Source organism: Ursus americanus, chromosome 23 (genome assembly GCF_024610735.1).
Source record: "Ursus americanus isolate L20-20 chromosome 23, mUrsAme1.1.p, whole genome shotgun sequence".
In the NCBI taxonomy this organism is placed as follows: domain Eukaryota; kingdom Metazoa; phylum Chordata; class Mammalia; order Carnivora; family Ursidae; genus Ursus; species Ursus americanus.
The window spans coordinates 14307199-14319286 of NC_142149.1; the positions used below are offsets into that span (position 1 = coordinate 14307199).

General features: G+C 45.3%; 1 protein-coding gene, 1 long non-coding RNA gene and 2 other non-coding genes across 7 annotated transcripts in view; 1 reads left to right on the forward strand and 3 right to left on the reverse strand.

Annotated features, from left to right (window-relative positions):
* Positions 1-8485, forward strand: part of TEX2 (testis expressed 2) — a 100686-nt gene extending 92201 nt beyond the window's left edge. For all 4 annotated transcript variants that reach the window (XM_045814478.2, XM_087854215.1, XM_045814479.2 and 1 more), the window contains 4 exons: positions 828-953; positions 2367-2576; positions 4707-4827; positions 6811-8485. In XM_045814478.2, coding sequence (XP_045670434.1) covers positions 828-953; positions 2367-2576; positions 4707-4827; positions 6811-6933 — 580 coding nt within the window. In that variant the 3' untranslated portion in view covers positions 6934-8485. The remainder of the gene's footprint in view (positions 1-827; positions 954-2366; positions 2577-4706; positions 4828-6810) is intronic.
* Positions 8486-9397: 912 nt separating this feature from the next.
* On the reverse strand, positions 9398-9531 carry LOC123803276 (small nucleolar RNA SNORA76). The gene has a single exon (XR_006782810.1). It is a non-coding gene; the product is annotated as a small nucleolar RNA SNORA76 (small nucleolar RNA).
* Positions 9532-9556: 25 nt separating this feature from the next.
* LOC123803197 (uncharacterized) lies at positions 9557-9919 on the reverse strand. Its single transcript, XR_006782777.2, has 2 exons — positions 9860-9919; positions 9557-9645 (listed from the first exon to the last, which is right to left on the reverse strand). It is a non-coding gene; the product is annotated as an uncharacterized LOC123803197 (long non-coding RNA).
* Positions 9724-9794, reverse strand: LOC123803271 (small nucleolar RNA SNORD104). The gene has a single exon (XR_006782806.1). It is a non-coding gene; the product is annotated as a small nucleolar RNA SNORD104 (small nucleolar RNA).
* Positions 9920-12088: the final 2169 nt, after the last annotated feature.

Below are 12088 nucleotides of genomic sequence, written 5' to 3' on the forward strand. Positions count from 1 at the left end.
TTTGTGGGGCCGAAGCTCAGCCAAGAACCCCGCCCCACCCCGCCCCGTGCCATGGAGGGGCTCTTGCCACTGCTGGTGACCTAGTAACAACCCCCTGCCTCTGGACACAGAGTATCCAACCTGAAAGGATTAATGAGGGACTTTGCTCATTGATGAGGCTTTGTATTACTTCATTTTTTAAAAATGGTTTTTAAATTTGTATTTCTCCAGAAAACTTCCTGGGTTCTCCCATCAGTTGCTTCCCAGAGTCCCTTGAGATTTGTCACCTGTGATCGTTGGCTTTTTCTGTGGCCTTTAGGAGCTAAGGCAGTTATGGGATAGGATACATGGTTTCAGTAGGAAGAAGTCTTGAGTCAAAACGAATCTGGACTAAGGAAGCATCATAGTTGTTGAGCTCAGCCAGAGTCAAGGGACTTGCCTGAACATACCTGTCATGGGTGAGAGGAGGTCATGTCGCCACCATAGCTGTCACCTCACCCCGCAACCATCGTTCTTGATCCATTCACCCTCCCACTTGGCTACTGCTGCACTTGATGAGATCACTGCATTTTGTGTGGACTGCATCACACTCCCACCACCTGTCCTGACGCATGCACAAGATGGAACTCTTGAGGCCCAAGTCCTCTGTGCTGCTCTCAGGGGACTTGGTGCTGAAGAGTCTCCTGGGTAGCCTGACCAATCCGAGGACCCTTGGATTGGGCCTCTCCTTTTCCAGGTGGGTTGGGGAGGGTGAGGACATGTCAGCGGTGGTGGCGGTGGAGCTTGTATGTTCTCTTTCTAAGCAGAGCCTGAAGGGCAGGCTGTGGTGGTGACTCTGCCCTGATCAGTTGCAGGCCCAGGGCGTACTGTCTGGCGGACAGCGATGAGGAGTCCTCCAGTGCCGGCTCCTCTGATGAAGACGACGCTCCAGAGCCCAGCGCAGGAGACAAACCACTTCTCCCAGGGGCCGAAGGGTGAGTGGATCAGTTTCTAGGGTCTCCAGGGGTCAGGGTACCAAGTTGGGAGTGAGTTTGTTTCCCCTCTTCCTGGTAATCTTTCTTCCTCTGTCACTTTGAGTGAATGGTTTTTGCATTAAGAACCCAAAGTGGCTTCAAACCCCAGGCCCCACAGCAAAAAGACCCGAATAGCTTTCCTTAGCTAAGAAGGTTCCCCATCAGAATGGCTTTCTCGGGCCATTGAAGAAAATTATTATTTTCTAAAGATTTTATTTAAATTCAAGTTAGTTAGCATATATTGTTTTACTAGTTTCAGGGGTAGAATTTAGTGATTCATCACTTGCACATAAGAAAATCATGAACAGAGTATTGAAAGGCGTGCTTCTGGGCACAGCTTACGCAACACCTCCCCCTGGTGTCGGCGGAGGGCACTGCGCCCTTATGTCCGGTCACACTTCTGTTGCGCTGCTGGGGTCTTCCTGCAAGGCTGGAACCCCTCAGGTGATGTCTTTGGTGTGTTTTGAAGATGTGGGTCACATAGCTGATCTTTTGGATCATGAACTTCATTTTCGGGACTCCCTTTGCCTGTTACTTGGACTATGGCATAATCTGAGTGCTTACACAGCTTCTTTGTAAGAATCTTTTAGTTATTTAAAGTGAGTTGAAGAAACGAAGATTATAAAAAAGATTCAGAAGCACTTGTAAGAAAATATCAGCCTATTCACTTTTGAAGAAGATAGGGAATCCAGACATTTGAGGAGTTGGTACTAAAGTTTGTGTGTGTTATTTGAAATCTACCCTCTTGACCGTCTTAAGAATGACTGTTTTTCTCTACACACATACACATATATTCCTGACACTCTGATACTCTGGAGGATTTTAAAAAGCAAATATCCTCTCTTCTTAGGGCAGTCTTATGGTAGATATGACCTGATACAAAAGCTTGCTTTCTTGGCCTGCCAGCATGCCAGCTTGATTAGTAATTTTATTTAGAAAGAAGTTCTAAGCCTTTTGAAAAGTAGTTGCCACTTAAAGTTGATATGACATCACCTAAAAGGCAGTCAGGTAACTGCTGTATTTAATGTCCCTATCCATGCAGCACGATTTATTATTTATGTGTATAGTAGTTTCTCAGTTGGAGGTTATTTTGCCCCCTAGCGGACATTAAGCAATGTCTGGTTGTCTCCGTTTTTATTAGCATGACTGGCAAAGCATGCTGTTGACATCTAGAAGGTTGAGGCCGGGGATGCTGCTAAGCCCCCCACAGTGCACAGGACAGCCCTGACAACAAAGAATTGGCCAGTCCAAAATGTCAGTAGTGCTTCGGTTGGGAAACACCGGTCTAAAGTCAGGTGAACGCAGAGCCACAGAGTTTTTGTGTGTGGAGGAGCAAAGTTTATACTAACACCTGTCTGTGTCCCTCATTTAAAGGTATGTTGGAGGTCATCGAACAAGTAAGATTATGAGGTTTGTCGATAAAATTACCAAGTCAAAATACTTCCAAAAAGCAACAGAGACAGAGTTCATTAAAAAGAAGATCGAAGAAGTCTCCAATACCCCCCTGCTGCTAACCGTAGAAGTACAAGAATGCCGAGGAACCCTGGCAGTCAACATTCCACCTCCCCCGACTGACCGAATATGGTGCGTACAACCTGTCACGTGACCATACATATCCCCGCCTGCCTACCCCTGACCTTATGGAAAATACCTTCTCCTGGGCAGAAGCACTTTCAGATGTTCTTCATGGAACCTTAATGTCCGTTGCAATACCAGTTCTGCTTTCTTCTGTGAATGGTTAATTCACATTGAAAGCTTCATCTTCACTGTTTCTCTTCTTGGTCTTCCTCCCCTTCAAAGCCAACTCCTTCTAGCAGTCTTTCCCAGTTAGAACAGCCGCCATTCGTAGAGCTCTTATTCTCTGCCTGGCCTGGGGTGTAACTGCTTCACCTGGTCAGTCCTCACAGCATCCTGCAGAAATAGGTACCACTGTTACGCACTTTACGGAGGGGAAGCATACATTCAGCAGAAGCCAAGGTGCTCAGGGAAGACTCCCTGGGTTCGAGCTAAATGTTAAGGAGGCAGAGCTTGTGCACTTGGTAATTGTGGTAGGAGGTCGATCCAAGGAGTTGTCATCGAATGACCAAGTGTTTCTCAACCCTATCTGCATATCACAGTCACCTGGGGACTTGTTAAAAACAAAGATGTACCCAGCCCCCAGGATCCAGGGCATGGGGGGCTAAGCCAGGATTGAGAACAACTGAAATAACCTATTATTCGTGGGTCCAGCAGAAGAAAATCACTGTCTGTGAATTGCAGTTTAAAATTGTCATTCGGTGGGGCACCTGGGTGGCTCAGTCATTAAGCATCTGCCTTCGGCTCAGGGCGTGATCCCGGTGTTCTGGGATCAAGCCCCGCATCAGGCTCCTCCTGGGAGCCTGCTTCTTCCTCTCCCACTCCCCCTGCTTGTGTTCCCTCTGTCACTGGCTGTCTCTCTCTCTGTCAAATAAATAAATAAAATCTTTAAAAAAATAAATAAAATAGTCATTCTAGATCCTTTAAAATGTATAGAAGTGTATACAGTGATTGCAGGAGACTTCATTGTAACAGAAACCACGTCGGCATGAAAAAGATAGCTCTGTTCTGTCCCAGAGCGAAACTATCATGCTGGCTCATAACCCTGGCATTCAGAAGGGTTTATGAGAATGATCAGAAGACAGTTTTTGAATTGACTAGCCATTTGAGGATGATACGGGTGTTTCCCAGTAAAAACTTTAAAATACCTTTTTAGATTTTATTTTTAGAGAGTAATATTTTCTTTGTAAAAAAAAAAAGTGATTGGTAACAAATGAAAAAAGTGGAGGGGGGAAAAAGCCTCTAATTAATATTCTACTGTACAGTCTTCCAAACCTAACAAAAAATATGTTTTTAATAGTGAGAGTTGATACATTTCTTCTGCTCTAAGAGGTGTCAGTTACAGGTGCTACTGCTTAGCGGAAGATAATATTAAAGGCTTCGGGGGTAGTTCTACCCAGCGCTTTTGTTATGAATCCATAACGTTACATATAGCTCTTGAGAGTGTTTAGAAATGCTGATAGCAATTTGACATTTTTGTTGTGATTTTTAAAACATTGATGTGTGACAAATGGAAGTTTTTCAGTAGTTTGGTAGCACACAGTCTCTTGTCTGGGTCCTTTACCAACAGTTTTGAATGCCAGTCTGCTCCACTGGGAAGCCTTCATAAGCATGCTTGGGGGATGGAATGAAGCAGCAGATTATAGAATGTCCTCTGTTTACATATGCACACTAGGGTGTGGGGAAAATTGACCCTGCTTCTCAGTGGTCCTGTCTTGGGGGTAAGATTCAGAGAGAGGCAGTATCTTTCACTTTCTGCTTTGTACACGTGTATTTTGGGGGGTTTGTAATGTACGTATACTACCTTTATTAAAATAGAAACAAGAAAGATCCTTGCCGTTTCAGGAAAAACAAAAAACCAGAAAACAACGCCCAGGTCAGACTTTTCCAGTGGTGCTTCCTAAATTTCCCAGCTTGTCAGAACTGTTCTCAGATCATCACAGCCCTATACATGGTCCAGGGACATGGAAGCTTACAGTTCCTGTTTGCTGCCTTGAATCATTTTTAGAGGGGATTTTCAGATAAGGGAACATTTACAAGGGATGAAGCCCTGGGTAAATAACAGTGGTTGCTTTTGGTACTTGTCTGCTTCCTGTCTTTGCATCTAAATGTAGTTGTTTACTACTTCTCTTCTAAAAGGTACGGTTTCCGGAAGCCACCATATGTGGAGCTGAAAGCTCGGCCAAAACTTGGAGAGAGAGAAGTGACTTTAGTTCATGTGACAGACTGGATAGAGAAGAAATTGGAACAAGAGTTTCAGGTAAATGCGTGGTGTCACCTGGTGTGCATTTCACCAGAGTCTCAAAGCTCAGGGTAGAACAGAGGTTCTGAAGTGCGTTTGGGTCAGGATCTGCTTTTGAGAATCTAATGAAAGCTATGGGCCCTCATCCCAGGAAAGTACTCATCATGACCAAACGTGCATAACACTTTAGGTACAGTTTTGGAAATCCTGAACCTTATCCTCAGAACCCTGTGAAGTAGTTCAGAGGAAGCCCCAGAGGTGGGTTCACTAAGCCAGAGCTCATTCTCCAAGCCTGTCTTCTGCTTTCTGCCACCAAAGCTAATAGCAATGTAGCCGAGGCTCTGGGATGAACTATCAGATATCCGAGGCACGGTTGTCTTTCAAGGTGTTATGGATTGCCAGACAATTTACTTCGTAAATGAGTTTCACCTTTTGAAGGAGACCCCTATTTTTACAGTGGCCTATTTTGAGCTCTTGCCTTTAAAAATTTATATTCGTATTTAAAAGCTATGGATTAACATTAACTGAAAACCAATTTCTGGAACGCTTAGTAATGTCACCAAGTGGAATAGTATTTTGAACCTGGTGAGGGGAAAGACAGCCTTTAGTTTAGTTTTTTTCCTTTTCCCTAGATCCTACAACAGGCATTAGAGTGCGTCATCTTGCTTTCAGGGATATTGGGGTACAAGGAGCACAAAGAAAGGACAAGGGGGCAGAGGTTGGCACCTGGGTTTTTTTTGTTTTTGTTTTTAATGTTTATGTATTTTAGAGAGTGTGGGGAGGGGCAAAGGGACCGGGAGAGACTCTCAAGCCGACTCCCTCCGGAGTGCAAAGCCTGTCACAGAGCCCAACTCGAGGCTAGAGCTCATGACCCTGAGATCATGACCTCAGTCAAAATCAAGAGTCAGACACTCAATTGACTGAGCCACCCAGGCGCCCTGGCACCTGGTATTTTTGAGGCAAGTTGGTAAGTTGATGGGTAATTGCTACAACCTCCCATAGCCACCTTTTTTTGCTTTTGTGTATGCTTTTGTAAGAGGGCATTACTGGAGACTGAATCCATTGCCAAAATTCACTAGCTAAAATTAGTTTACAAACAGGATAGGCAAAGTACCATTACTATCAATAATTGATTATTCTTCATATGTTCATTATAGTAGGATTTCTTTCATATATAGCTTTGGTTCTGGGTGAAAAAAAATTAGCTTACATTTTGTTGCTAAGATTTAAATGGATAGGGACGCCTGGGTGGCACAGCGGTTAAGCATCAGCCTTCGGCTCAGGGCGTGATCCCGGCGTTCTGGGATTGAGCCCCACATCAGGCTCCTCTGCTATGAGCCTGCTTCTTCCTCTCCCACTCCCCCTGCTTGTGTTCCCTCTCTCACTGGCTGTCTCTGTCTCTGTCAAATAAATCTTTAAAAAAAAAAAGATTTAAATGGATAAATTCACATGGAATTTGTGTTCTGGATATAGCAATTTGGAAATACTATGAGCAGGTGAAGCCAATTCTCTTAAAGTAATAGTGTTGAATATATTTGAATTCAGAAGTAATTTTATCATATGTACATGAGATCAGAGGCTGCTTCTGCCCCAGAGCTGACTTCCTGGGTTCTTGTGTTCATGTGCTGGTGTGATTGAACTCTTTAAAAATGGGGCAGAGAAACTAGTTTAGAATGTGCACAAACAGTTGTTTCATATCTACTTTTAAAACTTATCTAGGGGGCGCCTGGGTGGCTCAGTTATTAAGCGTCTGCCTTCGGCTCAGGGTGTAATCCCGGCGTTATGGGATCGAGCCCCGCATCAGGCTCTTGCACTGTGAGCCTGCTTCTTCCTCTCCCACTCCCCCTGCTTGTGTTCTCTCTCTCTCTGGCTGTCTGTCAAATAAATAAATAAAATCTTAAAAAAAAAAAAACTTATTTAAAACCTAAAATTATCAGAACAGAGTAGGGTAACAGCCTGCAAAAAGAAAGCATTCTTCAACATGGCTATTTCTTTCTACAGAAAGTTTTTGTCATGCCAAACATGGATGATGTCTATATCCCTATAATGCACTCAGCCATGGACCCCCGCTCTGCTTCCTGCCTCCTCAAAGACCCACCTGTGGAGGCTGCTGATCAGCTGTGATGGGTGAAGATCTGACCTTCCCAGTATTAGGAGACCCAGCTCAAGGTGTGGGGTTCTCGGCTGCCATCCGTGCTGGAGCACTGGCCTCTCCTCGTGCCACAGCTTCTGCCCTCTGCCTGCTGGTGCCCATTCCACTGTGAGGTGTCATTCCATGCGTCCAGGAGCTGGTGTCTGGACTGCTGGCTGCAAAGCTTTGACTCAGCAGAGGAGACTGTGGAAGAATCCCCACAGTGGATCCAGAGGTTACAGATGACTCACACCATGGCTTTTTTGAGTCTACCAGTTTTTGTGGCAGCAAGAGCACAGTTAAGAGCAAAGCGGTACAACTGGAAGGCTTTCCCCTTGCCTCGACTCCTCCAAAGCTTTTCCTCAGGCGGCCAGTGCACAATGGAACGTTTTCTCACTTCTACAGTTTGTGGGTGACAGCCCTCCACACTCCTGGAGAATGTCAATTCGGGAACGTGTGGGGGGGTGGGGAGTGGAATTTTGTGAACCATTTCATTGATGATAAAGAGATACGCATAGCAACTTATTTCATATTGTGCATTTTGGAAGCAAGTAGCCATAGAACATACACTAACATATGATCAGCTGGGGGTGGGGAGAGTGGGATTTATGCAAACATTAGGTAAAGCCATGAGATCAAACCATCCCAAGCTTTCTACCAAGGAGATACAATCACCTGGTTTCTAACTCCCAATGTTTTCCTGAGACATGAGCGTATGTGAAAATATCAAATACTGCACATGAGTGGATTGGGATGGGGGCAGAAAGCCAGAGCCACATCTTTCTATCTGCCACTTCCTATGTGCTCTGTGCTTTGTATAGACATCTAAATGCTTTGTTAATCTAACTGGTTTAGGATATTGAGGTTGTGGGCAGTTTCCTCTTCTGACAGCCAAAACAGAGAACTCTCTATCACCTTTGAGAGTTGAGACCAAGTCTGCTCAACATTAAACACTACATTATATAAAAATTCATGTGACCTTTTCTTTAATGTTGCCAATCTTATTTTGTGCATTTGTGTCAGAATCTTTAGTTTACAAGTTTGGGGGCTCCCTGGTGTATAATTTGCTTTGAGAAGTACTCTTAAAACACAATTTTTTATTGTTTAAAGCTGCATTCAACATCAAAACTACCGTGGGTAACTTTTGATAACTTACATCTTGTGGACAAAGCTAATAGTGGTTTTTTAAACAGCACCTTGCCTGAACATGACTTTAAAGAAATTAATATATTGAAAAAGTATATTTGAACCCTTGATTACTTTAATTGCACCATTAAAACATTTGACTTAAATTATTTGATCATTCCAGTTGGTGTACTGTTCTAATTTCTCAGTGTGTAGGCCGATTTGCCTGTCAGTCCGCATGTCTTGTTCACTGGTCTATAATTTTTGTGCAATAACTAAAGGCAAAGGACTAGATGCACTACTGTGTAAAGAGATTACACATGACTACCCTATTGCACTTAATCAAATAGTTATGTGGGGATTTACAATCGCTTGCGTTGTTTCACAAAATAAATATTTCAATGTCAAATACTAGATAAGCATCCAAGTTATTTCTACTGAATCCTTTTTGGTTAGTAGGGAGAGTACAGGGTGCGTACAGGTCGCCTGGGCACTCAGCTGCCAAAGCAGCTTCCGTTTCCTGGGTGATCACCAGATGGGCTTTCTAATATTGCAAGGTGATCCTCACCACACCATGTGTGATCTTCAGCGGATTTTCAAAACCTGAGGGACAGTCTTGTTTCTGTGCTGGATCTTACACCCTCAATAGCCTCGTTAATCCTGTTAACTTGGAGCACCCTGCAGTTATTACAGGCCAAAGCAGTTTCAACACTGCCCTTGTGCCGTCTTTGCCCTTCAGCAGCGCTGCCTTGTACTCAGAACTGATGCACACATCTCACCTAAACCAGGTGAGAGATGGCTGTCACCACCAATCATCTGGACTGGGAAAGGAGTGTGCATTTACTTAGGTGCCTGATGTGCCCAGTAATGCATAAAAGTTAATTCATCTTTACAGCGACCTTGTTTAGGCTAACTGGGCTAATTTGTCCAAAGCTTTTATCCCCGTGCTTGGCACAGTATACAATACAAGCAGTTGGCTGTCAATGGTAGTTTTTCTAAGTGGGTCGCTGCTACACCTTAGCCACGTAAGTTAAATTCATGCAAAATCAAGACTGCAACCAGTTCCTGTTAAGTATCCCGGGGCCCTTAAACTGCTCACTTAGGTTCCCCCCACCCTTAAGAGGCCATCCACGGCGCGGTTAACCCGCAGGTCTCGAGGATCACGGAGGACAGGACTTCCAGGAGAGGTACGGGAACGTGCGGAGCACTGAGTAACCGGGCCTACAGGATCCCCGACGTCTCTCCAGGGCGCTTCAACCTTGGCTGCGAAGGCCGAACCTGGAGTCGTCGCAACCCCCCGGAAAACCTCCCGTCCCCTGCAGCCCGGTGCCGCCATGTAGCTCGCGGTTAAAAGGGCCGCCGGCGGGGGAACCAGCCGGCCCCAGTTATGCACAAGCGCGTACTCTGGCGCTGCAGCCTGACCCCCGGCGCCACGCGCAGGCGCAACGGGGGCTCAAAGGCAGCGCGTCGCAAGAACACCCAACACCGGTGTTAGGTTCAAACCATTTTATTGACGGGCTTCGGGGAAAGGTCTTAGGGGAGGAGAACAGGGAGATCCGACGTCCTCGGCCCGGCGGAACCTGAAAGAACGAGAGCGGTGGGTTAGCGAGTGTGCGCCCGCAAGCCTGTTCCCTGCTCGCCGCAACCCCGGGGGCCCGGCTCAGATTATAGTTCGCATCACCCGCGTCAGCAGTCTAACACGTGCTTTTTTTTGGAATGTCATCACTGCAGGCCCCCCGCGACCCACCCGGCTCCAGGGCCGACCCGCCAGGGCCCCGCACAGACACACCTCACCTTTTCAGCCTCACAGTTCCCGAAAGACCGAGCTGGGGCCGCCGGCTTCTACTTAAAGGAGGTGACGGGAGGCGGTTGGGCGTGCCTTACTGGCATTAACCAATAGCAAGTGAAACTTCCGGTCACGTGCTGTAAAATAGCCTAAGGAGCGGCTGCTCTCGCTTGAGTCCTCCAGAGTATAGAGTGGTCACATGCCAACCATAGAGATGGGAGTCAAAGAAAGACCGCGAGTCTGGGTTTCTTTCCGTGTGTAGGTCCCCGGCTTGTAATGAGCGCATCTCTGTGCAGTACACCAAAGGAAAGTTTACGAACAGGACGCAACTCAGGCACTTCTTTGAGATGTTCAGTGCCAAGAGGTTGGCCAGGAGCCCAGCATATAAAGGTGACAGTCTAACCTTGTTCCTGAATTGAAAGTAACCTGTTTGGGTAAAAAGAGCCTGTCCTTGAAAGTAGAGTACGTGCAACCAGATCCTGACTTTGTGGCGAATTTGTTGTATGAAAATAGGAATTTTAGGTGGCACAGCGGTTGGGCGTCTGCCTTCGGCTCAGGGCGTGATCCCGGAGTCCTGGGATCGAGCCCCACATCGGGCTCCTCCGCTGGGAGCCTGCTTCTTCCTCTCCCACTGGCTCTCTCTCTCTCTGTCAAATAAATAAATAAAATCTTTTAAAAAAAAAAGGAATTTGAGGAAATTCCTCAATTTGAGGAAAATAGGAATATCCAAAAAAGGTGTTGTGAAGATTAAATGAAATAATGTCAGTTGCCTGGCACATTCTGAGTGGTGAATAATTGCTTTTAAAGGACTGCTGTGATGTGGAAAACTTAGGTGAGTGCAGTGCTTTGATAAATGCTAAAACAGAGCTATGAACGAGCTATGAACTGTGGAAGCCCCAAGGAGAGAATGCCTGACTTTGGGAAAGTTAAAAGTACTTCTAAGTACCGAACTCTTGCTGTACGCCAGGCACACTCTTCACATTTGACCCTTGAACAAGGAAGGGGGTGAGGGAGGTGTTGGGGCAGCCACCACCCACTGGTGGAAAATTTCTGGCTCAATTATGACTCCTCCAAAGCTTAACTACTAATAGCCTACTGTTGACCAGAGCCTTATGGAGAACATAAACAGTCAATGAGCACATACTTTGTGTATTATATACATTATATGCTGTATTTTTACAATGAAGCAAGCTAGAGAAAAGAAAATGTTATTAAGAAAATCATAAAGGATGGGTGCCTGGGTGGCTCAGCAGGTTAAGCACCGGACTCTTGATTTCACCTCAGGTCATGATGTCCGGGCTGTGAGATCTGCCCCAGGTGAGGCTCTCCCTGGGCATGGATCCTGCTTGTCATTCTCTCTTCTCCCTCTGCCACTCCCCCTGCCCCTGTGCGCTCTCTCCCTCTCCCTCTTTCTCTCTTTAAAAAAAAAAAAAAAAAAAAAGAATCATAAAGGAAGAGAAAATATATTTGCAGTGCTGTATGATATTTGTTGAAAAAAAAGTGGACCCATGCAGCTCAAACCCATGTTGGTGAACTGTAATGGAGACTAATATGGCACTGCCCTATAAGAGCCTGATTTACCAGGAGAGAGAACAGCAACCAGTCACAATATTGGGTTTTCTTAATCCCCTCAGTGTTCTCTTTGGGAAATCTTTTCCTTTTTTCCTCCTAATTTAATAAGGAAAATGTAGTAAGAAAAGCATTTCAACCTGAGCTTGTAGTTTAATAGTGCTCTTATTTTCATTATTTTCTACACAGTCTTAAGTTTAAAAATACCCCTATGACCGAAAGTAATGGTTATTTTGACATGTTTTGTGACCTCTGCAGTTATTTTTATTGCGGTTTAAATCTTTTATTATTTTTTACATTTATTACATTGTGGTACAGATTCTACGTTAGGAAATGAATACAGGTTTTCTTTGTGGCCTAGAGTATGATCTGTTTTTGCAGATGTTCTGCAGATTCTCAGGGCACTTGGGTGGCTCAGTCAGTTAAGCATCCAACTCTTGGTTTCAGCTCAGGTCATGATCATGAGATCCAGCCTCAAGTGGGTTCTGTGTTCAGCAATCTGTGCTCAGCTGGGAGTCTGCTTGAGATTCTCTCTCCCCCTTTCCCTCTCCCTCCCCCTCTACCTCTCCCTCTCACTGCCCTCTATAACCACCCCCCCACACACATGCGCACTCTGTTTCTCAAAGAATATCTTATAAAAATAAATGTTCCATGGATTCTTGCAACGA